Source organism: Strix aluco, chromosome 12 (genome assembly GCF_031877795.1).
Source record: "Strix aluco isolate bStrAlu1 chromosome 12, bStrAlu1.hap1, whole genome shotgun sequence".
Lineage (NCBI taxonomy): Eukaryota > Metazoa > Chordata > Aves > Strigiformes > Strigidae > Strix > Strix aluco.
In genome coordinates, this window is record NC_133942.1 from 12,610,122 (window position 1) to 12,634,995 (window position 24,874).

General features: G+C 52.1%; 1 protein-coding gene across 1 annotated transcript in view; it reads left to right on the forward strand.

The window, feature by feature from the left end:
- The first annotated feature begins 887 nt into the window (after window positions 1-887).
- The window catches only part of ITGA11 (integrin subunit alpha 11), a 48,188-nt gene continuing 24,201 nt past the window's right edge, over window positions 888-24,874 (forward strand). The window contains exons 1-5 of the mRNA XM_074837105.1: window positions 888-1,026; window positions 8,331-8,442; window positions 21,805-21,914; window positions 24,368-24,459; window positions 24,754-24,868. Of these exons, the coding sequence (XP_074693206.1) occupies window positions 975-1,026; window positions 8,331-8,442; window positions 21,805-21,914; window positions 24,368-24,459; window positions 24,754-24,868 (481 nt within the window). The 5' untranslated portion in view covers window positions 888-974. The remainder of the gene's footprint in view (window positions 1,027-8,330; window positions 8,443-21,804; window positions 21,915-24,367; window positions 24,460-24,753; window positions 24,869-24,874) is intronic.

A 24,874-nucleotide genomic window follows, 5' to 3' on the forward strand; every position in this document is an offset into this window, starting at 1 on the left:
GGGTGTCCCCACGCTGGGGAAGAAGAGGATGGAGAGAGAAAGTCCCACCTGGGGCATGTTGATGTACTTTGCATATTTTGAGTTGCTTAGCCCAGCCCAGAGGTGAAGGGGCCCTAAAAGACAGCAGTGCCTGTTGTGGGGGCACTGGGGATACTGGCCCAAGAGCTATGTGCAGTGGGAGACCCCATCATGCTCGAGGATGGCTCTGGCAGAGAGGAAGAAAATGTTCATTAACAGTTTTCCTCTTGCTCCTTTGCAGTTTGCTGCCCAGCCGGGCTCTCCTGGGTGCCCGTGCCAGAGATGTGCTCGTGCCTGGGTAGGTGCTGAGGGAACTAAATGGTGTGACCAGTTGCCCCAGTGCTACGTGGTGCCCTGTGGTGTCACAGCGGGCTCCTTGGCAGTGTGGGCACTGGCCCTGATCTCTTCTGCTCTGGGGGTGGCATCTGTGCGGAGGTGACCTGAGCAGAGCTGGTACCCCGGTGAAGGTGGCTTCTGAGCAGATGTAGCATGCAAGCTTAGGTGGCATCTGCCCAGGTAGAGGTGGCACCGAAGTAGAGGTGACACCTGAGGGGACGTGGCACCCAGCAGAAGCAGCACCCCACAACCATCAGTGACCCTGTGCAGATCTTCCATGACCTGGGTCAAGGGGTCCCCAGGGGAGCCCAGTGGGGTGCTGTGGGGAGAAGACCAGGGTGCTGCTGTGGGGTTGAGGTTCCCAGCTGGCACAGCTCTGCTGGGAAGCCGATCCCTAAAGGGTGCAGCGGCCATGCGAAGGCTGTCCCCTCTCTCGTCCTCTCCTGCTGTACCTCCTACAAGTTTCGCTCGTCCCTCCCACTCCCTCCCAATGCTCGCCTTCTGTCAGGGAGCCGGGAAAGGCTGGGGATAAGGAAAGGGCTCTGCGAGCAAGGCTACCAGTCTGGCTGGCTGCCTCCTGCTGATGCTCGGGGCCGGGGAACAGGGCAGCCAGTGCTCCCATGGACCTCCCCAGCGGGATGCTCCTCGCCTGCTCCCTCTGCCTCCTGCCCGGTAAGCGCCTACTCCCCCTCCTGTGCCCACCCCAATTCCCCAGGCAATGGGAAAGCCACCGGGAATAACTTTTGCCTATTCGGGAAAGGTGCTGGAGAAAGCCCAAGGTTAATAAGGCTGTTGGAAAAGTCTCGCCGGGAGCAGGAGGGAGGGAGCGAGGCGGGCGCCTTTGAGGCAGGCAAAGGGGAGTTGAAAGGGATGAAGATCTTTGATGGGCTCGCCAGGAATGAACGGGCAGCGCCGCGTCCTCCCGGTCCCCCCTCCTCGGCCGGCCTGCAGTTGGAGAGGGATTAGTGTTTTTCTGAAGCATCCCCCATCTGGTGGGGGAAAAAAAAAGCTCCCCCCCAAAGTAAAGCCAGACCTTTTTACCTAGAGTTAACTTTTGTGACCCACAGGTGGTTTGTCCTGTTGCACATGAGGGGGCTATGCAAAAGAAAAATGTCTGGGGTTAAATAAGTTAAGAGAGGTTTTAGGCAAGCATTTGTTTTCAGGAGGTGAGCCTGCAGCTTCCCCCCATACAGCTCGGTGTGTGCGGGATGAGCTCTGCCAGGGGCTGGGGTGGGAGGGGGGAAGTTTATGCTTCTTGCTGGCCCCTCTCTGGCACACTCGGGCTCTCTTCTTGCAGAAAGAGATCCCCAGCAGCGGTCATTTTTGCTGCAATTACTTCTGGCATCCTCCCGCACACAGCCCAGGCTCAGAGCAGCCTGACTGGGACCACTCGGTGCTGCAAAGGGGAAAAAAGAGCTTTTCCCCCCTACCAGGAGCACTGCCACTGGCTCACGCCTCCCCACCAGCCTGCAGTGCTTCTGCCACTCCAAACATTTCTAAACATCCTGATGGAAAAGCGCACTAGGGTGGTTTTTATTTCACTTCTTTTATTTTTTTTTTTTCCTCCCCCTTTCTAATTGTGCTGTTGCTTGATCCTTTAAAGCCAGCCGCAGCGGAGCTGCCTTTCTTTGCTTAATAGGGAACATGTGTGTGTGCCTTGCATGGCGGCGTGGCGGGGCGCGGGACTGCCTGCGTGGAGCTGCTGAGGCCGATGGCTCCGGCATGGAGGTGGTGGCACAGCCCTGGCCATGCTTACGTGGGCAACCGAGCCCGTGGGGTGAGCTCCCCTTAAAGAGATGCTACTCGGGGATGCAGGATGGGTGTTGCAGAGCCTCGTTGGGGGATGTGGCAAATCAACAATTCTGCTTTGGGCTGAACAGGAATCCTCCACGTGAGTGTTTCTGCCCACGGGGGTTTCTGCCTGCACCTGGAGTGGCCAGCGATAGCAGCGCTGCTGCAGCAAACGTGAGCCATGTGCCAGCGAGAAGGGTTAATGCTTCCAGCGCTCCGTGGTGGTCTCTGGACTAGGATGTGTTGTGGCTACTGGTCGATATATTTTGCTGAGGACTAATGCTGGTGTTTTGCCATCCAGACTAAAAGCAAGTTTGTGCGATGTGTGGGACCCACCAGGGGTTGAGCTGAGGGTGTCGGGCGGGGACGTGCATCCTTGGAATGATCCCTTCACCGTGCGGGCAGCGCTGCCTGTTCTGGCGCAAACCCTTGGGTGCTTTGCCCCAGGGAAATCCCACTCCTGGCTATCTCCAACGGTTCTGGGGGAACCTCCTCTATGTCCCTGCTCTTGCATCGTCCCAGGGGCTGGGAGTCCCTGGAGGCACCGTGGTGTTCCTGGCAATTGCCCGGTGATTTCTTGGTGCCAAGGGAGGAGGCAGGTGATGCCAGCACTTGGCAGCCCATCCCCTTCCATCAGGCACCTTGTAGGGCTGGGGACCCCAGTGCCATGCCTCTGCATGCAGCCCGTCTTGGGGACAATCCAGGGTGTCCCTAAACTTTGGATCAGGCCAGCTCCTCTTCCCTGAGGCTCTGGTGCAAGCAGGGCACAGGTCTGGGCCAGAAGCTGGAGAGCCCAGTCAAGGGGTGCTGAGCCACGGCTTGTTAAAATAAATGCATTCAGTTGGCTGCAAATCACCCAGTTCCTTGCTGCCCAGTTGCTGCTGCAACTTCCAGAAGGATCCAGGGAAGATGCACTGAGATGCGATAACTTTCCTTGTATCAGACCACGCATCTGTTTTCCTTTGCTGGTTTGGTTTTCCAGAGAAGGTAGTTGGTTCCTTCCCCTCTAAAGGGTCACTAAATGGTAAAAACCATCGTGTTTGCTCCATGGGGCATGTTTGGGATTGTCCAGGTGGGTTCCCAAGGGACCCTCCAGTCCAGGCTTTAATGGTGGGTACTTAATTTTGGGTGGCTGCACAGCCCCAACAGTGGGGCTGAGTGGGACCCCACCTCCTCGCCTACCAGTTGTCCATCCACTGGCCAAGGCTTGGCCAGGGAAGGTCCGATAAACAAACCCCCTGAGGTGTGTGGGGCTCTGAGAAGCCAACCCCCCCCCACCATGGCCCCCACAACCTATCACTTTCCTGGTGTCTCCCTGGGAAAGGGGTGGTCAGAGACCTGCTGCTGTTTATTCCTGATGCTGTTTGCGTTACCGCTAATGAATCCACTGCAAATGAATAATCAGCACATTCCTTAGGGCTGCAAAGCGTGGCCATCAAACAGCTCCTCCCCAGCTTTTGGGGGTCCAGAAAGCTGGAATTATGGAAGCACAAGGTACTTGTGTAGCTAACGCCCCAGGGCTGTTTGTCAGAGATTTTGTGGGTAACCAGGAATGTTACAACACACGAGCCGGCGATGACTGATCCTCTGTTCATCCTCAGTATTCCCTGGCTCTCCATCCACCACTGCAGCAGCCACCAAACCCTGGGTTGTTTCCTAATAGCTGATGACAAATGCTGGCTTTGAGATAGCGACCTGGAGAGGCATTTGGTGCTTTCAGCATCTCATTCGGCAAAGAGGGCTTGGTAGGAATTAAAGCTGGAGGGAAGCACAGGGACACGTGGCCCACCCTGCTCCTTCTTGGGGCCTGCTAGGTTTTGCCCAAGAATCAAGCTTAGATGTTTTCTAGTTAAGCCAAATTTTTCAATCCTAAGAAAACAAAAAGTAATGTGCATGGCAGATGGGTTGCAGAGGAGCATTCGATGCCACCAAAGCTGACGTGGTGGTGGGGATGGGGATCACAGGAGCCCAGGCCAGCTCATCCCCAGGGATGCTGAGGATGGAGGGGTCACAGCGGCAATGCCAGGGTCCATGAACCCACTGCCCCATCGCAGAGGTTTCCTCTCCTGCGTGGGCTTGGACAATAAGAAAGGAAGTGGGAGTGAGAACAGCAAGGCGAGTTTCAAAGTGCCAGACTGAACTGCTTGACCCCGGCACGCTCCAGATTTTTGGCAGATGTGAGCTTTCCCCCCGCCACGTGCTCCTGAGCTCCTCCAGCGAGCAGCTCTCTCATCCCTGCAAGAAAACAAGAGCGTGGCGTGGCACGTGCACTTCTCGTGTCCTGTTCATACCCTTTTCCTTGGGTCACCTGTAGTGCCCCCAGATCCCGTACGTCCTCCAGTGCTGCCTCTGGGGACCCACAGCACCCTGGCAGTCGACAAGCTGCCTTTACCCTGGAGAATTCAGCAGAAGAGCCCGTGTGGATCCAGACGTAGGTTCTCATGGGCCACACTCAGCCACAGCCTTTGGGATGCTTCTTCCCTCCGTGTCACTGTCCTGTGTCGACTCAGCCTCTCTCCAGAAACTCTGCCCTGGAGCTGTGAAAGTGCTGGAGGCCACCGAAACAGGCTGGGTTTGCATGATGCAGTCAAAAATATTGACTACATTTTCCTCGTGGTCAAAAAAAAAAAAAAAAGGAGGAAATTCTTCTGGCAGCTCCACTGCCCAGCTTGCATCTCCTTAAATTGCAGAAGTTTGGAGCAAAGGCAGCGAGCTAAAGCCCCAAACCCCTCACGGCAGCAGAAGCAGCCTTGGTGCAGCACAGCACCTTCCCAGAGTCCCGTTGCCAGCAGTGAATCCCATTGCCTGCCTGAAGGATATGGGCAGAGGTATGGGCAGGAGGACAGTGCTGAGGCCCCGAGACCATCCCTCTCCCAAAGGTTTCCTTTATGGGGAGGACTTATTTTTGTTCTTTTTGGCAGGAAAGGTGGCTTTTATTCCCAGTATTGTTTCCCAAATGTGGTTTTTTTTTTTTCCTTTTCAATATTTGACCTGACAAGAATCAAAAGTTTGGACTTGACAGAAGCTCCAGTTCGGAAAAGAGGTATTTGAGGCTTCCTGCCTTGGCTGCATCACAAGCAAAACATGTGGCTTCTGGCCATTTATTTATGACAGTGATGTCACCCCTGACAAGAAAATGAGGCTCGGTTCTTCGGGTTGCTAAATCTCCTTGACAACCTCTCAAAAAGCTCCCATTAGTTTAAGCCAGTTTAAATATTCTCCGATTATTTCTTTTTTCTTTCTGCCTCGAATGCACCCACATCTGTTGGCTTTCTGAAATTCCTCCCCTCTGCCATCCAGTGCCTGGAAACTTCCTTCCAGATCATTTTGCTTTTCCAGCCCTGTCGCTCTGCCTGGTCCCCGCTACCTGCTGCGAGCAGGATGCTTTGGCACAGTGAGTGACACGAGCCCCTAGCAGCACTTTTCCCTGATCCCTCCAATTCAGAGACATTTGCACTTAATGAAGCATTCCTGCTATTTTTGGGGGGGTTTATGTTGCTTTTCACAACCATCCTGGCTGCCTTTTGCAGGAGGCTACAGCTGCACCATGGGGTCCTAAAACAAGGAGCCATGGGATGGGGGTCCCCAACTTGTCCCAGTGCTCCCACTCCCCAGAAAACTCTGCCTGGGGCTCTGCAGTGCAAAATCAGAGAAACTCTGCTGAATGCAAAAAATCAGAAGGCCTGCCACAACCTCTCTGACATTTGCTCTGCACCCAAGTGATGAAGATGCCTCTGCATTACCTGCAACTGAACCTTGCTTGAAATACAAAGCCCCCTCCCCAAAAGACCCCCCTCTTTCAGACAGGTCCAGGGTGTCACCCCACCTTGCTTGTGGCAGCGATGGGACACCCCAGGGTGCTCCCAGCTCCCCACGACCTGCCCCCCTCCCCTTGCCCATCACTCCTCTCAAGGGTGGGTCCTGGCTTCTGTTTCTCCACTGGGTAACAGTTAACTCGGAGGAGGTTTTAATTTGCTTTGTAATGTTAAATAAGGTCAATCTACCACAAAATATGCTGGCTCTCATCCCCCCATCTCCTTTTTCTTTTGCCCCTGCTTTCTAGAATTTCTTTTTGTATGATTTTAAAGCTCCTTACCTCAGCTCTCCTTGGCGAGACTCCGCGGTTCTCTGCTTATGGAGCCAATGTTGCAGATTTGTTCCTATGACTGCAAAAAATCAGGTTTATCCCTAACATTCCTACCTATCAAAACACTTTCCATCCTGAATTTTTCTGCCTGGGAAGTAGCATTCCCATCCTCTCCAGTTGACAATCCCTTTATACTCCTATAAATACCAAACATGATCCTTCTGCTGCTTTAAAGACATCCTTAATAAAGATGCCCAGATCTTTTATTAGCAAGAACCATCCAGCAGCTATGCTCTGCCCAAAGGCAAACAAAAAGCCAGGATATCCTGGCTATCAGTATCCATCCCTGCAGCTCCATCTCCAACGGGGTTGCTCCTTGCTGGGCCATGGCCCTCTAGGTTTAAGCAAAATAATATTGTTAAGAAAAAAAACACCTCCTTATAGAAGCTGCGAAGCACCCGTGGAGGGTTTGAGCATGCTGCTGGCCCGAGCTGAAGTATGTGTGTCTCTGGACAAAGATGGGCTGATCCCTGCTGGCTTGTGGGACATGGACTATGGGACATGGGTGGCTGCAGCATTTTGCAGTCACCAAAATAGAGGCAACGCAGTGCCGGAGCTCCCCAGCACAGATAGTGCTCTACCCCCTTCCTGGAGGTGGTCTTTGCCCCCAGCCAATTTCTCCATTGAATGCACCCAGGGGGGTTGTGGGCACAATTTGGGGCAGCTCCTACACGTATGGATAGGCAAAGGGCCATCTCCAGTATCCCCAAAAGACCCCAGTCCTGGGGAGATTCACTTGACACCCCTGTCTGCACACCCTGCTGCTGGGTCTGGCTCCTGGCAGAGGGGGGACCTGTCAGACCGATCCCCCCCAAGATTTGCTCCCTGGCAAGCAAGTTGCTCTTGAAGATTGATCCGTGTGGGCTGTGAACGCCGGGCTCCCCGGAGTTGAGATGCCATGGCCAGGGATCCTGCTCCTGCTCTCCTGCGGGAAAAGGCATCCTTCAGAGCAGCCCTGGGGAGAAGAAAAGCCTGAAAATTGCCCTATCTGGCTCTGAGCATCCATCCTCAGGGACATATTCCTCCTGAGCCACCTCTCCATAGCAAACCCCCCCAGCGGCACCAGCTTTTGCTCGCACGGGAAAAGTGAATCCCAGCTTTGGCTCTTTGGTGCTCCAAAACCCTCAGGGACAGCCATGCTGGGTGATGGGCTCCAGACTGGGCACATCTGCTGTGGCCACGCATTTTCTGTGTCCCCCCAGACCGCAGTCCCTGCCGGGGTGTGTGGGGACATGGTGGTGGCCATCTCCACCACAAGCAGCTGCTGTTCCACAGCTGGAGGAGCATCACCCGTCGCAGGGGGCTTGAGGAGACGTCAAAGGGGAGGAGGGTGATCTCCTCTCCCCTCCTCATGCCTGTCCTGGCAGCCCTGGCTTGAGCTGATTCCCTTTTGCAGAAGCCTAGAGGAAAAATACTTTTTCATTTATCATAAACCAAAAACATACTTTTGCTTTGGTATCAGCAGTGGGCACCGACTGAGCAGCCCTGAAGGGGCATGTTGGTGCCTGCCAGGGTGAAGCCCCTTTGCAGGTGGGCTGGGGAAGGGGGCTGCCCTCTAGGACTTGTGCAGCTGGGGCCCCTAAACCCTAAATGAACTTGCCTAAAGCTGCAGCTACTCCCTGGAGGCTCAGGGCTGGAGAGAGGAGTGCTGGGTGGCTGCAGCTGAGGTGGGGTTGGTGTGTTTTGGACCTTCCAGTCTCCTCTCCATCATGGCTGGCTGCAGGAATCCTGTGCCACAGAGCTGCTGTGATGGGGTAAAACCACCCCTGTTTCATGTAGGACTCTCCTGGGGCACTGTGGGGGAGCAGGATTCCCAGGATGGTTGAGGTTGGAGGCTCCTCTGGAGGTTATCTAGTCCACCTCTGCTGAAGTAGGGTCACCTGGAACAGATTGTCCAAGGCTGTGGCCAGTTGGGGTTTGAATATCTCCATGGGTGGAGTCTGCATAACCTCTTGAGGTGACCTGTTCAGTCTCTGACCACAGTAAAAAAGTGTTTTCTCCTACCACCTCAGTGACCTGACTTCTTTTCTCTACCCAGGGTTCAGTGATACCTTCAACATTGACACCAGGAGGCCCAAAATCATAGCTGGCTCTAAGGAAGCCTATTTTGGCTACACGGTGCAGCAGCATGACATCGGGGGGAAGAAATGGTAAGTGAACTCTGCGCTGGGCTCTGCAGAGGGGGGGATCTGAAACAACCTGCCCAAAATGCTGAATATCTCCTTCTGCTCCATCCAACCACTGGTTTGGGGTGGACAGTGCTGCAGCTCCAAGGGAAACTGAGGTTTGCTCTTGGTGATGCTGGTGCCAGGCCCGTCTGGGCAAAGCAGAGAATGGAAACCCTCTTTCTTTCACAAAGAGGAGTTTTATGTGGGGGATAACAGTGTATTTTGTATTTGATGGGTGTATGTGTATGGAGGGTGCCATGCTCTGGCTCCTGCTTGGCTGCATCTTGGTGGCAGGTGCTGTGTACGGGGCTTTGCTCCAGGCAGGTTCACAGTTCCCCGGGGCCCCTCGGCCTCTGACACTTGCTGAAAACCCATCTAGGTTTTGGGTCAAGGCCATCCCATTTTATAGACTTTCCACCAAAGAGCCGCAGTCTGCAGAAGTGCTCAGACCTGCCTGCGTCTGTCAGGAGTGCAAGATGAGACTCAGATGGGCTTTGTTCAGGTTTTGGGTTTCGTGGCAGGTTTTGCTCCTTGCCAGGGCTGATCCCCCCTGGGGCATCCTGCACAGATGTTGGCAGAGACCCTTGGTGCTCTCCAGGAGCGCGTTTGGATGCTGCAGTGATGAGCGCAGCTCAAAAGCCCTTGAAACTCCCTGCAACTCAAGTACTGCAGAGCTGAAGGATCTGCCCCAGGGGTGGATGACAGCCAGGCTTAAGGCAGCAAGCAAACATGTAATTAATGCACATAGGTACCCCTGAAATTCAGAAATCAGACCTGTGCTGCCTTTGCACGACCTTTGCTGGTGCTGGCAGGGGGCATGGGGCTGGACCCTGTCCTGTGCCCTCAAGCTGAGCTGATATTTCACTGCAAGGAGAAGCAGCGAGGTTTGGCTTTAACCTTGGTCTCCTCAGCTGCCGTCAGCACGGCCTGAAACCTCCCCGCTCGCCGCTTCCCTTCTGTTTAATGGAAGGTCGGGGCCAGCCGCCCAGGCGCGCTGCAGCGAGCCCTTCGGCTGGCTCTGAGCCCCGGTTTCCCGCAAGGATCGTGTGCTTTTCCCAAACGGTACCGTGCATCCAGCTAATGGGGTGACGCTGATGCTGCAGCCCCTGGGCTGCATCAGGGCTGCGGGGGCTGTCCGGGCTCTGATGCTCCCAGCTGCATCCCGGGGAGCCATTTGCAATTAAATCTGTGCTGATGTTTGCGCTCTCCGGGTCACCGTTTCCTTCCGCCGTTCAGCAGAGACCCGAGTTAATATTCATAAAGCTTTGAATGGTGGGATAAGGTTCAGGTTTCCACTGGGAGCGAGTGCGCTGGAATGGGCTGGGAGGGGAGGGGGTTGCCTGGGGTGCAGCTGGTGAAGCTACCTCTGCCCCACTGCAGAGATGGGTCCTGATCAGGTATTTTAGCACCCAGTACCCCCTCTGAAGTTCAGAGGCTCCCATCTGCGTCGTGGTGATGAGCTTTCCCACTGCTTCAGCTCAAGACCAAGTGCAGGGCTGCTCGTGGCCGGGCTGAGTCTCCCCAAAAGCGTGACCGTGCTAGGTACCAGAGCATCCTCGCAGGGGGATGTCCCTGTGGTCCTTGAGCAGGTTTGCACGCAGCAGTTTGGGAGCTTTCTCCTAGAGCTGGCCCTGCCTTGCGCCATGTCAAGGACTGGGTGGTCTCTCAGGATCCTTTTCATGCTCGCTGTCCATGAACCTGTGTTATGGGACTGTTTCCCAACCAGCCAGCTTACACTTAAGTCAGAAACATCTGGCATGGGACACAGGCCTCCACCCTTTCTTCGCTTGAGAACGTGGATATTTACCCAAAGAAATGTTTTTGGGGGGGGTAAAGAATTTTGGGCAGCCTGACAGCACAACTGCTTGTGGCCAAAGCCACAGGAGCACGGCATAAACACGGCTGTCGAGTAGTTCCAGTAAACAAAGCAAATTCCTGCGACATCTCCTGCTCAAGACCTGGGTGGTTAACGGATGATGTTGCTCTGCTTGGTGTGAAGTCTTCCATTCTCATCTTCCTTCACGTGATGCTGAAGCACATCTGGGCAGCATCGTGTGCTTAATTTCCAAAGGAATCTCAGCCCAGCCTGATGTCTCCATCCCTCATCTGCTCCTGGGCAGAGCCCAGGCATGTCTGCGAGATGATGGGATGGGGACCGTGCTCTCCAGGGAAGTTGATCTGATGCTTCAGGGCCTGCAAGCTCTTCATTTGCACAAACCTCTGCTGTGAAATATTTTCTATCGGGAATGGATCCAAAACCCAAAAAAATGTCGTGGTATTTGCACTGGCCACCTCCAGGTCAGGGCTAAGACCAGGAAAGGCTGTTCAGAGATCGCGGTTCTCCAAAGCAGATAAGGAGCAGGAACCGAGTGCCTTTGCCATCACATTTCTCCCTACCTCTGCTTCTGCAGAATATCTCTTTTCCATATCTCATTTCACCCTAAATATGCCAAAAGTCTCCCCTTGGAGCAGAGCAGCATAACTGGATATGAATGGCACACAGACACCTTGCTCCAAGGTGCTCGTGTGCCACCATGCACCTCAGAAGACAAAATGACATCCGTAGGTGCTGTGGGTGGGAAACACTCCCAGGACTGCAGTTGAGCCTTGCGCCTGAGAAAGGGCCGTCTTCGCCCACCCCTGGGCAGGGGATGCAGGACACGGGTGCGGCCGAGCCTGTTCCATCCCTCAGCCCATCTTCCCAAGTCCTGGCCATGGCATTTACGAGGGTTCCCCTGCAATTCCCCCCTGCCCCTCAGGGTCTGGTGTCCCAGCCAGGTGGGGACAGTTTTGCTGCTCTGCAGAGATTTCTGCCCAAAGTGAGCTCTCTGAGGGAGAGGCCCTGCAGAGGTTGGTGGAGAACACCTATTTTTTGAATATTTTCAGCCCAATAGTAGCTATAGGTGCTGTTCTAGGCGTGATCCTGGCAGAGGGACTGCAATTCCCCTGCTATCTGGGGACTCTTATGTTTTTTTTGCTCATGCCTTCAAGCTGCCACCATCACTGATGGGGTGGTCAAGGGCTGGCTTCCCCGGGGACTAGCAAAGGGAGGATTTTTCCTCCTTTCCCAGGAGGACACTGGAGTAAAGACCTGCTCTGGCTCATTTTGGCCCCTCTCACGTCTCTCCTGACAACATCAGGTGAGACACAGTTGTAGTTTTCTCTTCTGTTGGTTCCTCTGCATGAAAAAAAAAAAAAAAGGATATTCTCTGCACAGAATGAGTGTATGTATATACATAAGTACAGCATCTATTTGAATATGCAATTATGTAGTACAAAATGTCTATTAAATATGTGTACACAGTTAAAAAATGAAGCCACCATGACTCACTCTGGTTAAAGGATAAATGACTGAACAAACAAAACATCTATAGTACAAACCAAAGATGTACAGAGAGAGCAGGATAATAATTCTGCTGAGCCTTGGCCAACCCCTGGAACTGGCAGGAGGCAGAAGAAATGGAGATGCTAAGATGAAACCCCAGTTGCTGGTACGGCAGAAGCCAGAAGTGTCCTTCAATACCATCCCAGAGGAGTTCAACAAAATCCACTGAAACGCAGAAGAGCCCAGAGAAACTAAATGGTTATCTCAGAAGCATGGTTCATATAGGAGTGATGGTTATAACAACGTACAGAAACCCGGCTGCCAAATACCAAATGTGGAATCTGAGGACTTTGGCACCTATCCTTCAGTCTGAGTCTTTTAATGCTGCTTTTGGCTAGTGTGGATGGTTTTAGAAGGGTTTCAGAGCAGCTTTTTACATATATATATACATGTGTGTAAAGGTGTATTTGAGTGTATACAAACATATATCATATTCTCTAGGTGTATTTTTAGTTGTGAGTATTTCCCTTTTTCTAACCTTTCAAGGAAGGAGCCAGAGAAATTGCACATGGGGGCTGTAACTACAACCCTGATAGTGGAAAATCTGGGAGGAAAGAATTCAGATTATTAAACTCCAGGGGAAAAAATGCTTGGATATATACTGCTTGAAAAGCTCATCAATTCATGGGGTGGCTTTTCCCTGCTCACCGTCTTCCAGAGCAGCGAGTGGCTTTCAGACCTCCGTCTCAACACTTTCTCTCCCTTTTTCATTAAGCTGGAGGTGCCTCCTCCAAGTATGTGAATGGAAAAAATGACAAGAGGCTACTGAAACTCATCCTAACGTGCAATGTAGGTTCGCACAGCGGCAGCCAGGCAGTAGCTGCCCTGCCCTGGAGCAATCCCAGTGCAGGCAAGGCAAGCGGTGGCTGGCGTTACAGGGTCTGAGCATCCCCCGTCCCCAGGGCTGGGCATCTTGGGGGAAATCTGGGGGGAATGGGAGCTCCCCATGCTGCGGTGCTTGGGGCAAAGTGGCCTGGCAGGAGTTTTGGTAGGAAATGGGGCTACTGTAAGGGCAGAGATGATCATGGTGTTGACTTGAAGTGGTGAGTTGGCTTAGAGCTGCTCCTCTGCCTCAAGTCACGCTTTGGTTCCTGCCATTTTGGGGGTATTTAAGATGCGAGTCACATGAGGCCAAGCAGGTCTGTTGCTGTGGATGGATTTATTTGGGCAAAATAAGTGTGTTCAAACATGCAGAGTTTCCACAAATGCACATGGGACGTACGTCCCTCAAACATGGAAGCTCCCATCCCCATGTGTGCTCTTCTCGTGATCCACATGGATGTTTGTGGCAAACACAAACAGGAATCGCATTGAGTTCAGGGGAAAAATGTTCATAGACGTCCAAGATCAGCAAAAAAAGGGGAAAAAAGTTCCCTCCATCTTTCATCTCCCCTCTACCTATTGCTTTTCTTGATTGCTCCCCATCATCCCATGAGCAGGAGCTGTGCCACTCCCTAAGGAAGGACAAAAGGACCTGTTCCGTCCTCCCACATGTGCACGGGAGGACACACTAACCTCCGCCCTCGGTTCTCCATTGCCACCAGACACCCCAGTACAGAAGCAGGCGAGGGAGAGGGCTGGGGGGGCGGACTGTGCCTCCACGGGGCAGACGGCAGCAGCCGTGATGCTCCACGCAGCGAGTGCTGGGACTGCTGCCCCACGCCGGCTTGCGTCTGCGGATTGAAAGTCTCCAGCTATGCAAAAAATGAAGCTTGAGAAAAACTGGCTGTGGAAGGAAAACCCTGGGAATAAACATCCATTGGCCTTCAGAAGCCGTAAAAATAATAAATACAGCATTCCCGAGCTGGCTGAGGGCAGGGCTGCGCTGATGCTGCTGGCAAGGTGGCATGGCCAGGGAGTGGGTCCCTGGCCGTGTTGGCAACCAGATGGGCTTCAAGGGCTGTGGGTCTGGCATTTGGGGTGCTGGATGCTCTCTAGCTGCTCTCTCCCTCCTGAGCTCATGTCTTGTGCTGTCCTGACTCCACTTTGAAGCAAAGGGGTGCTGTGAAGCCTCAGTGCAGGGTTTGGGCCCCTTGAACCCCTCCCTGTGCACAGTTCCCCCCTGCCCTCAGCAAGAGCTCATCCTTGCAAGCACCCCAGAGCTAGCCCCCCTCCTTGCAAGGGTGCCTGAAGGGGGGCAGCCCTGACCCCCCATCCTCACGGCTGCTCCAGGCACAGACATGACGTTTCCAGTCTGAGCGCGGCCAAAGGGAAAAGGAGGAGGGAGAAGAGAGAAAAAATCTGCTCAGTGGATTTAAAGCTATAATTGTGCTGATCTGGAAAAACAGTCAAAGGGTTTGCTATTTCCCTACTACTGCGAGAGGCTTTCTTGGCTGTAATTCTCCTGTGGTTTGGCCGGTACCCGAGAGCTTGGATTATTTTGGTGAAAGGGTACATAACTGCAAAGCATTCCTCCGGCGCGGGGATAATGTCTGCTCCCGGCTCTCCCTCCCACCACGCCGGGACTGCAGGCACGGGCTGGCCGCAGGCTGCAGGGTACTGTAGTAGCCCACCCCATCTCCTGTGTTCAGCAGTTGTCCCTTTTTTGGCACAGTATGGCTGTTTTTTTTCCAGAAAGTCCCATAGGCTCTGTTATTAGCATCGCTGGGCTCTTCAGGGCTGTTCCACAGGTTGGCCTGGCACCTTCCTGGGGTGCCTCAGAGCACACAGGACATCTGACATCCCTGGGGCAGATCTTCCTTGCCGTAAAGCTGTATGGTTATCACAGATTCTGGGGTCGGATTGCATCAGCTGTAAGGTTAGGCCCTTTCATTTTTTAAAATTTTTTTCTTTTTAGAAAGCATTTGGTCTAATTGGAAAAATAGATGTGGTCTCATGTTACTTGCTGTAGGGCTTGCAGAGGAGAGGGGCTTGCAGGAGGATGTCCCCTTCCCTCAAACCCAGGCTGTACTCCACTGACACACTCTTTCAGCCTGCTACCAACCAAGAAGAGGAAGAAAAAGGTTTGCCACCCTGTCCAGCAAAAAAACAAAACTTCACTGGCTATTTTTTTCAGCAAGGGAACCAACAGGAGGCATGTGGAGAAATAGGGATTTGGGCTACACGACAAACCCAGCCAGTGGAGAGCAGCTGCCTCACAGGTTCTGGGCTCCCAGGCATCCCAACATCTCCATCTCGCCTTCCCCACCCCAAGGTGCCTGAAAATTTTCTCTGCCCCAACCCTGTGGGTTTACCCCAGGCTTTCCAAACCACCATGGCAAGAGCAGAATTCCCTAATGTACCTTTGCTTGTCATGGCACACAGGTGGGCTTGCCCCTCTGAGGTGCACCAGTTTTAAGAAGAGCTGAAGGAGGCCCATCAAGCACAAGCTTTAGCAGACAGGCCCTTGGTGCACAGAGGAAAATTGTCTCCTTGGTGCTTTTTAAAGCATCCTCATTGCACAATAACATCAGCACCCAGGCGCAGCCCTAAGACCCCAGCACCCCTGCCAGGGTGAGACCGGGGGAAGCTGGAGGTGGATGGACACCAAGTCCTGCCTGTGCCACCATAATACACATGTGCTGCAAAATATCTGTAGCTTCATTTATGAAGATCTCTATGAAGGAAGAGGGTCTTGATCCTTTCCAGCCCATATTTTTCACCCATAAAAAGGCCTTTGCAATCAGAAGTTCATTATTTAGGGTTTGGGGCTTGGTGTCCTGGTGCCAAAGGGCAGCTGGACAGAGCTGTGATATCAGGGTTGGTGCCCCTACAGTGCCTCCAATGCAGAAATACATGGGTGGGGGAACCCCAAAAATACCATTAGCTGGTGATAATGGGTGACTGGGGAAAGCAAGAGGCAGCTGGTAAGAACTGGAGTCGCAGATCAGCGTTTGCTTTGGAAACCTCCAGAAGAAAACCAGAGATCGCATGAGTCCTGACGGACACGTGCAGTTTACAGAGAGCATCGACCAGCAGCTCCAAACACCGCAGTAGAAACCCGCATCCGGGCCAAGAATCACTGACGGGCCTCGCCTGTAAACACCTCTTTATTACAATATCCCTAAGTAAAAGGGAAAAAATTACACCAGGAAAAATAAGAAAGTATCATTACTGCTGACCACAATATTCTGCGAGTTCCTCAGACATGTTTTGCAACACGCCCGTCATCTGCTATTTTAAGGAGCGTGCCGGTGATTTTGCTTACTGCGATGTCTGTGTAATTGCTGCAGCAGCGCCCGGGGCTCGGACCTGGCTTGTCTCTGTCTCCGGTCCCATGTCCTGGCGCTGGGTCCCTTCGGGGCTGTTCCTGTGACGTGGCCACTCAGCATGGGGGGAGATAGCCTGCTGGGTCCTGCCCGGCCGCGGGAGGGATTGCAGACGTGCTGTGGGAACGGGCTGTGTAATTAGGAGCATCCATTCCCGGCTCGACCCGGCGTGCAGAACAGCTGGGTAAATTACAGTCGTGTTTATGTTTCGTTTTGCAATGAGAGGGTTTGTTATGAAGCAGAGAAAACATTGATCAGCCTTTAAAAAAATTGCTTGTGTGCGTCGGTGGCAGATGGACAGCCTCCTGCAGGCACTCCCCGTGCAGGAGCAGGAGGGGACAGGAGGGGACAGGGATGGGGACAAAGCTCACGGCCAGGAGTGGGTTGGGGTCTGGATCCACTTGGGCACTGCAGGGTCAGTGGGACCCAAACCTCAAAGCAAGGATGTGCTCCATCTTGGGAGAGAAATTCCCTAAAACTCACCAAATGTGGGGACGGAGCACAGCAACTGCTCTGTCATTACTAGGTTGTCTATTAATTGGGGTAATACAGGGAGCATAGGGATATTTGGGAGCGAGCACGAGGCTCTAATGCCTCCACCGGGAATGCTTCTGCCAAGGGATGATTTGTCAGGTATTCAATGGGCAAAACGGTCTTGCAAAGAGTGTGACATTCCCCTGCACCCACCGCTAAACAACGAGCCCGAATGGCTCGTTGGTCACGAGTCAGCCCAAAGGTGGGTACTGGGCGGAGGATGTCATCGAAGAAGCTGTCCTAGGGCTGGAGATGGTCCGGGAGGGATGAGGATGAGGTGATGTTACATGCAGGAGAGAAGGATGTGGATGTGGCTGGGAGGAGCATCCTCTCCTGGGTGGCAGCGCCTGGGGGCATTGTCCCTTGCTGAGGGTAATGGAAACCTGATACAGACGGTGCAAATACTTCCCCGCTGTAACCATCCTCTTCCTCCCCCTCCTCTGCCGCAAGGTCCGGGCTGGGTGAAATGCCTTGTTGCTGCCAGGTGGGAAAGCAAAGGTTTGCATCACTCCCGGCTTTGTGCGACGTGCTTCTCCACAACTGCCTGCTGAATGTACCCAGTTGATATTATTTAACACACCACTAACACAGCGCACGTCAGGACGCTTGTTGGTGTTCCCGGAGCCAGCGCCTCTTCTCGCTGCCAGCCTGTGCTCCTCTCCCAGATGCCCCAAGCTCCCTCCCTGGCTGCTCCTGGCCCCTGGGACTGCTCTGTAGAGAGACCCAAAGAATCACTTTGTCATCTTCTGATATCCCTGCTGCCCCTCCCCAGGCTTTGGGCACTGCCAAGGGATGGATCTGGGTTTAATATTGCAATAGCCACCAACTCAGGCTCCCTCTATGAGACCGTGTTGGAGGTCGCCTGGCGCTCGGCCACAACTGTTTGTCCCAAGCATGTTTTTGCAGTGGCCTTTGGTCACCAACACACGAGTTTTCAGAAGTGTCCGGAGCAGCAGTCTGCCCGTTGCTGCCCATGCAAGGCAGTGGGATCCTCACCATCAGCATTGCCTGTGCTCTTCAGCAGAGCTGTCTCCTAATTAAAGATGAAAAAATGACCAGAGATTGATAAAATGATTTGCTAGAGGCTGCACAGAAAGCTGCTGTCAGACTGAGGACTCATTTTCAGGCCCCACATCCTCCTGTGCCACCATCTCGTTGACTCCGCTGCCGTTTCTCCCTCTCCTTGGAACCCCACTAGGTATTTTTTTCCACTGTTGCCAATGTGGAGAAAAACATTTCAAAGTCCATTCCTCTGTCACACTTCTTCCAAGGAGCCCCGATCCGATTTAAAGTTTTCCACAGCTGAACTCTCCCTTTCCTGCACCTCCTTAATCACTTCTTCATCCAGTTCCATCTTGAATAAATTAACTGCAAGTGAATTTGCCTTGCAGGAGATTAAGTGTCCCATTGATTGAAAAATCCTGTGAAAAGCATAGTTGCTTCTCCATTCCTCCCTAATCCCTGCATTCCCGGATCACCAGCTAGACATACCTTCCTTTCCTGATTTCTTTCCATTTAATCAAAATATCTTAAGGCTCAAAATGAGCTTTTCAACCTCTCTGCAATGCACCCAGGGAGCCTGCTGTGCCAGGGGGGGATATTCCCTTAAAAAGTCAGGAATTTGCTGGATGAAAAAAGGCTGAGTGAGGGGGGACCTTTATGTTGGGGTGTGGGATCACCATGTGTATGGGCTGAGCTATGTCTGGGCAAAGGTACTGATTAATACAGCCCTGATAGGAGAAAATGTGGGGAAAAGACAACAGCACTTTAGGGACAATGGGCAGAATTTTGAAATTTATGAGATAGCGAATAATAAATGAAGATAAATAGGGACTGAAAAAATGAAGCAGACCAGACCCAGGACTGTCAGAGGTGGTTTGATGGTGTTGGTACACTCCTCTGGCTCGGGATGCTGGAGACGGGCACATCCCTTCGGCTCAGCGCGGGAGTCTGGAGGTGCATCCAAACAGCCACGAATTTTTAAGTGCTGAACTCTGGGACAAGTTTCCCAGGGAAATGCTGACTTCTCCATCGCCTGATGCCTTCAAATCAGGGACGGATGTTTTTCCAGGAGATGTGCTCCAGCCAAACATAATTTATTGGGTTCAGTACTGAGATAACTGGCATCAATTAACGTCTGTGACACAGGGAATTTCACCAGATAATGTTGTGACTAAGAGGAAAAAAACAAAACGCAATAATTCAATCAGTACTGAGCAGCTGTGACTCTTAAGTGTTTTAGACACTGAAGCACGGCAGCGTTTCATGTTTTATGTTGCCCTGTCATGCTAGAATCCCTGCACACGCCGCTCATGTGCTCATGTAATGATATCATGTAAAACAGTGCAAAAAAATGCAAATTGAGCTTGACACATCATTTTGCTGTTTGATGTGAGGCTCGCCCAGCCTGCAGCCATGGACGCAGCCGTCCCATCCCCAGCCCGGGCAGGACACCGGGAAGCAGGACCCAGCACGGGCGATTTGCTGGCAAAGCAGGAATTGGGTTTCCACTCCCCTCACTGCACAGACAGAGCAGAGGCTCCTCGAGTATTTCCACCAACAGCCTGGTTTTCCTTTTTTTGTTGTTTTTTCCCAGGATGAAAGTTAAAAATATGTCCTCAGACATGTTGCTCTGAGCAGTCTGCGCTTTTCACATTTAATCCCTTTTTTTTGCTTTTGTTTTCCCCATAAGGAGCGCATGAAAAGGAAGGCGAGGGCGGGCTTGTTTGGTTCTTATTTTCTTTTAAAGCTTCATTTATTAGCCAAGCCATGACGCAAGGGCCAGCCACTTCGCTCTTTGCAAAGGGCTTTGCTTGTTTAACATCAGGCCAGGGGGGATTGCAACCCTCCAGGGAGCACGAGGGGGGAGATTTGGGGTGACCCAAGGGTGCGTGAGGATGGGGAGAGCTGGCACAGAGCAGGGGATGGCTCCCTGCTGCAGCAAGATGCTCCAATTGGATTTGGGTGATTTGGAATGGGACTTTTTTTTTTTTTTTTTTAAGAAAAAAACAACATTTAGAGCACAGACTTACAAATCACAAAGTAAAGGAAGAGGTTTGTAAGCAACCTGTGAGCTGGTGAGCAGAGCAGCATCTCTGACAGCCAACTTCGGGGAACGCTTACAGCATCCCTGCAAACAGCTGGAAAAGCCTTTTCCTGAGCTGCCAAGTTTCCATGAGAATTTGACAGCTTCAGTTAATCAATCATTTAAATTTAACCGAAAAGGGAAAACAATGCCATTGTCTTTGGGAGACAAAAATTCTGGTTGCATGAGCTTCACAACCCCTTTGCATTCATGGCAGCATCTGTAAATATTTGGGCTTTCTTTGAGCGTCCAGCTCTGACGTAGGGCTGGGGAACTGGGGGAGCGGGTGGTTTGCCCTCGTCATCGTCTTGCATTTGAAAGAGATGCTTCAACCTAATAACCACTGGTGTTCAGGAATATTTATTAATGGGTAATGTGATAATATTAATACCAGAATATTAATTAATGGGAAAGTCCCAGATAGGATTTCCAGCTGGAGAGGGGGACACATTAAGGTGGAGCTGCTCTGAGATGTTCATGTCAAATCCCATTTATGTTAAATTCTTCTTTGGGAGTTAAAATTTAAAAATGAGAACATCATCTTCTGAGGTGTCTCAACCTTTATTTCTTTTCATCTTCAAAGTCTTTTTCTCTCCCCCTCCCACGTCCTTTCACTACATTTCACATCTTTCACCTTCTCCTCCTCTCTGACCATGAGCAAACAGACATCGATAGTGCAGCAGGGGGACATGAGCAAACTCCTTGTGCAGGTCAGGGAGAAGGTACCAGACTTCCCTGGGCTTCTGGATGCTACTGAGGATGGCTCCAGATGGTTATTATTTCCCCCTAATTAATGTCCTCATTAGCAATGAAGTTGTAAGACAGGAAGTATTTCCATGAGAATCCTTAAATGCCGCTTAGATTTTGGAGCTTTTAATTTGGTGAGCAATTCCATTTTATAGTGATGGAATAAAAGAATGAGTGTTTAGTGTCTTTGTAGAAGCAGCACTTTAAAAAAATGACCGTTTCTGGTCTAACAGGGAACATCTGTGCTGGGGACAGTCGCTTTGCCAGCTGCTGGGTAGGGCGGCGCAGAACAAAAGAGGTCCCTGTTTATCTGGTGATCCGGACTTGGACGGTTGCATCCACCGATAGGATTTTGAAAGCAAAAAAAAGCAATGGAGCAGATTTATTCTGGGCTAACACATTGGGAGCAGAAGACACCAATAACTCGTGATTCGAAGTATTTTTGAACTAGCCTGGAAGGAATGGTCAAATTCCTCAGGTCCTGCTCTCCTCCTCCTTTGGTTTGCTCTTTTGTACTATTCTGGTCAAGTCCACAAGAAAAAGTGAGAAAAATGTTTGCAATGTCCCAGATACGTCCTGACTAGTGGCCTGCATCCTTGGATGTATGTGGTTTTATCAGCTCCTCTTATTTTAAAGAACAGATTGAGGCCCAATGTCCTCACCAGCTGCTGAGCTGGGGATCCTAACATACCGCTCCGGACTGCTCATAAGTGAACAATCCCACGTTGGAGCAAAACTCCTGGAAATCCACTTTTTCAGCTTTTCAGTGGGGAAAATTCCTTGTGGATCCCAGTGTGAGTTGCCATCACTGCTATACCAGCTCCTTGCTATTCCGTCAGGTACCGCTAGGCAGGACTCCTTCCTACACATCCGTGTCCTGAAGACGATCCTGGCATGAAAATGCTACCTGAAGCAGTGGTGAGAAGGGACACCTCCATCCCCTCCTCCCTGGGGTCAGCCGTGTCAACTACGGGACCTCAGACAGATGCTGAAGGTCTCGGTGCCAGTGCTGGCCGTGAGCCAGGGTAGTGATGGGGGTCCCCTGCTCCTCCCAGTGCTGCCAGATGGTTTTGCAGACTCACTGCCAGACATTTGTTCGCCCCCATTGCATCTGATGGGCATTACTTCCAAGCAGCAGTGAGTCATGGTCCCCAGCTTATTTCTGCCTGCTGTCATGGGAAGGGGAAGTCAAAATAGTGCTTTTGCTGCTTGCACCGACTCAGGGTGGGGGAACGATGGTGTCCCCCCAACAAGGGACCCTTTCCTGACACCTCCTGAACCACAAACTGAGGACTTGGGCTGGGGAATCCTTTTTCCCGTGGGGGTTCCCCTCCAGCGGTGGCTGTGGGTTTGTTCCCGCACTAACAGACCCCTCTTTCCCGCAGGCTGGTGGTGGGAGCTCCCTACGAAACCAACGGCCAGCAGAAGACAGGAGATGTCTACAAGTGCCCAGTGACCAGTGACACCCACAGCAACTGCACCAAACTCAACCTAGGTACCGCACACCCCTGGGGCAGCGAGGGGAACTGGCCATTTTTAACATGGTGTTTTTTACCATGGCTTTGGTCTGTAAAGATGCGCCCTGTTGAGTTGTCCAGATTGTCCCCAAAAAGCTTGAGGACTGCATGTTTTAGGAGGATTTTTAGATAAGGAATTATTTCAGGTGTTCACGTTAACCCTGGTGCTGAGCTTTAAGCCACGTTGGGGTAAAATCAAGCAAATCAGAATAAAGTTAAAAAGTTATTTATTTAATATAGCTTAAACTGGTTTATTAAATGATCAGGATAAACTTATCGATGAATAATGCTCCCACTGACTGCACTTGGCAGTGTCTGTATTCCCTTTCTGGGGGGTGATTGGACAACGTGCCCACTGCAGCAGGTTCCCTGGGCGCAGGCAAGTTTTGCTCCTGGCATCCAGCCTGACCCCACAGCTTTGGTATTTGGGGAATTTTCAGCCAGCCCCACCACCCTTGGGCCCCATCACTGCTGTCGTAGGAGGAGAGACCCCGGGGGTGCTCCGGTCCTGCAGACATCCCAATCCCATCTCCCCGGATGGAGAGAGCGAGTTCTTCCTCAGGGTTTCTCGGGCTGGTCCAGCACCAACTGTGCCGACAGCACAATATCATGATATTGGGACATGTCCACCCCAGACCGGGGCAGTGGGAGGCAGGGGGGCACAAGTCCCCTTTGCTGCCCAAAGTGAGTCACTGGACGGGCACATCTTTGTCTTAGTGGAAAATGTGAGAGTCGGGGACTTTCTCATGGTCCTGAGGAGCATTGCTGGGGTTTAGGGACAAGGTCTGGGATTTTTTAACACTGGAGCAGCTGGAGCAGCTGTTCTCACTTTATTTTTCGTCATTATGAATATGAACTATCCTGGGTTTCTACCACAGCTGATAAGAGAGGAGGAACTTTGGATCATCTGCAATATTTGATTGATTGGCTCCAAATCTTTTGGGTTTTTTAAACATTGTTTTCTTTTTTCCTTTTTTTTTGTTATTAGCTATGAGATCCTTGAAATTCTTCAAAAAGCTGTTGTGTGTGTAAATTTGAATCTTGCCAAAAAGCAATCTTTTTTCCATTGGGAACGAGCTTCAGATGAAAAGATCAGTTCCATGAGCACATCCTATTTTATTTTTTTTCCCAATTAACTTGTCTAGTTAGCATAACCCACTGAGGCCATTTGAGTAAAACCAGACGCGGAGCTGCCCTGGGGGGTTGCCAAGCTGACAGCGAGCATGCAGCAGGGATGACCATAGTGCTGAGAAGCAGGAGGTGACGTGGGACCGGGGCTCTGTGCCGAGCATGCAGAAGGGGCAGGGGCTGGTGAGGAACATCCTGCTCCCCACCACAGAGCTGTAGTGTACCTGGGTAGCAGAGCAGGACAGTGGGGTGTCAGCATCTGCAGCTGCGATCCTGGAGGATTTATAACGTGGGCTAAAGCCCCTTCTTCTCTGGCTTTGCTGTGGTGTGTGTGCAGACAGTGGGTCGGAGCAAACTCGGGTTCCGTCGGTGAGAGCCAAGGATGGAGCCACAAGGACTGCAGGCATGAAGTGAGGGGTTGCTGGAGGATGCTCCGCTTCGGGATGAGCTCTGGGTGGTGGATCTTGGTTTCTGAGCCTCCTCTCAATTTAAACCTCAGCAAGAATGTCCCTGGAAGTCCCTGTTCCGTCCCTGGAAGGGTTCAAGGCCAGGTTGGACGGGGATTTGGGGAACCTGGGCTAGTGGAAGGTGCCCCTGCCCATGGCAGGGGGGTGGGACTGGGTGGGCTTTAAGGTCCCTTCCAATACAGATCATTCTATGAGTCTATGATTCTATGAAGACGCTTCCAAAGGCCACAGGCAATGAAACCAACCCCCCAGTTTTACCATTAATTGCCTAATTTCCTCCTTCTCAGGGGCAAAAGAGCGAAGGGGGGGACCCTGGGTCACGGGGAGCCTCATTGCCCCCAGAAGTGGAGCAATGGCTGGGTCAGGCAGCATTTGTGTCACAGTGAAATGATATCAGTGTTCACAGAAAGACAGGGCTGCCCTGGGGGCTGTTCCCAGTTTCTGGGCTGTGACATGGGAAACAAAAGCAATGCACAAAGATAAAGCAGCCTCTAAATGCCTGCTGGCCTGACAATAAAATAGGAGATTTAGAGCTGCTCAGAGGGGTTTCTTCCTGAAGATTGACTACCTAAGAGGAGCCATCCCTGACTCACAGCTTCATTCCTTAGAAGACTTTTCTCTTTCTTGGTTGTGGCATCTAAGAAAAAAACCAACTCTTATCTTGACAACTGTGTCCAAAAAAAACCAAAACGCAAAGTCTGCAGTGTAAGCAGGCAGAGACAGCTTTCCTCCAGCATTCTGCTGGGTTCCCTCTTGCTCCAGAGATGCCGGGGAGCACCACGGGGACGTGGGCTGGGTGCCCGGCAGCTGTCCCTAACCACATCCTCTCTCCGAAGGACGGGTAACGCTCTCCAATGTCTCCGAGCGGAAGGACAACATGCGCCTCGGCCTCAGCCTGGCTACCAACCCCAAGGACAACAGCTTTCTGGTGAGGAACGGGGGCTTCGGCACAGCCTGGCCTCCCTGCGCGGGGAGGGCTCTGCGGGCTGCATGCACAGCAGCGTGTAAAGGCATGCGAAGCCAGATGCATGTACATCAGCACGTACAGGCATGCAAATACGCCTCTCTGCGTGTTTATACATATGCTACATGCGCCGCAGGGCTCAGAAACCTCACCTTGCACGGGGAAAAAAGATGCCGAAGGAAAAGACAGCCTTGCAAAGCAGCAATTAAAAAGTGGCAATTTTAAACCCATCCCTGATGCTTTATTTTTTCCATCCAGGCCTGCAGCCCTCTCTGGTCCCACGAGTGCGGGAGCTCCTACTACACCACGGGCATGTGCTCCCGGGTCAACTCTAACTTCAGGTTCTCCAAAACAGTGGCTCCGGCTCTGCAGAGTACGA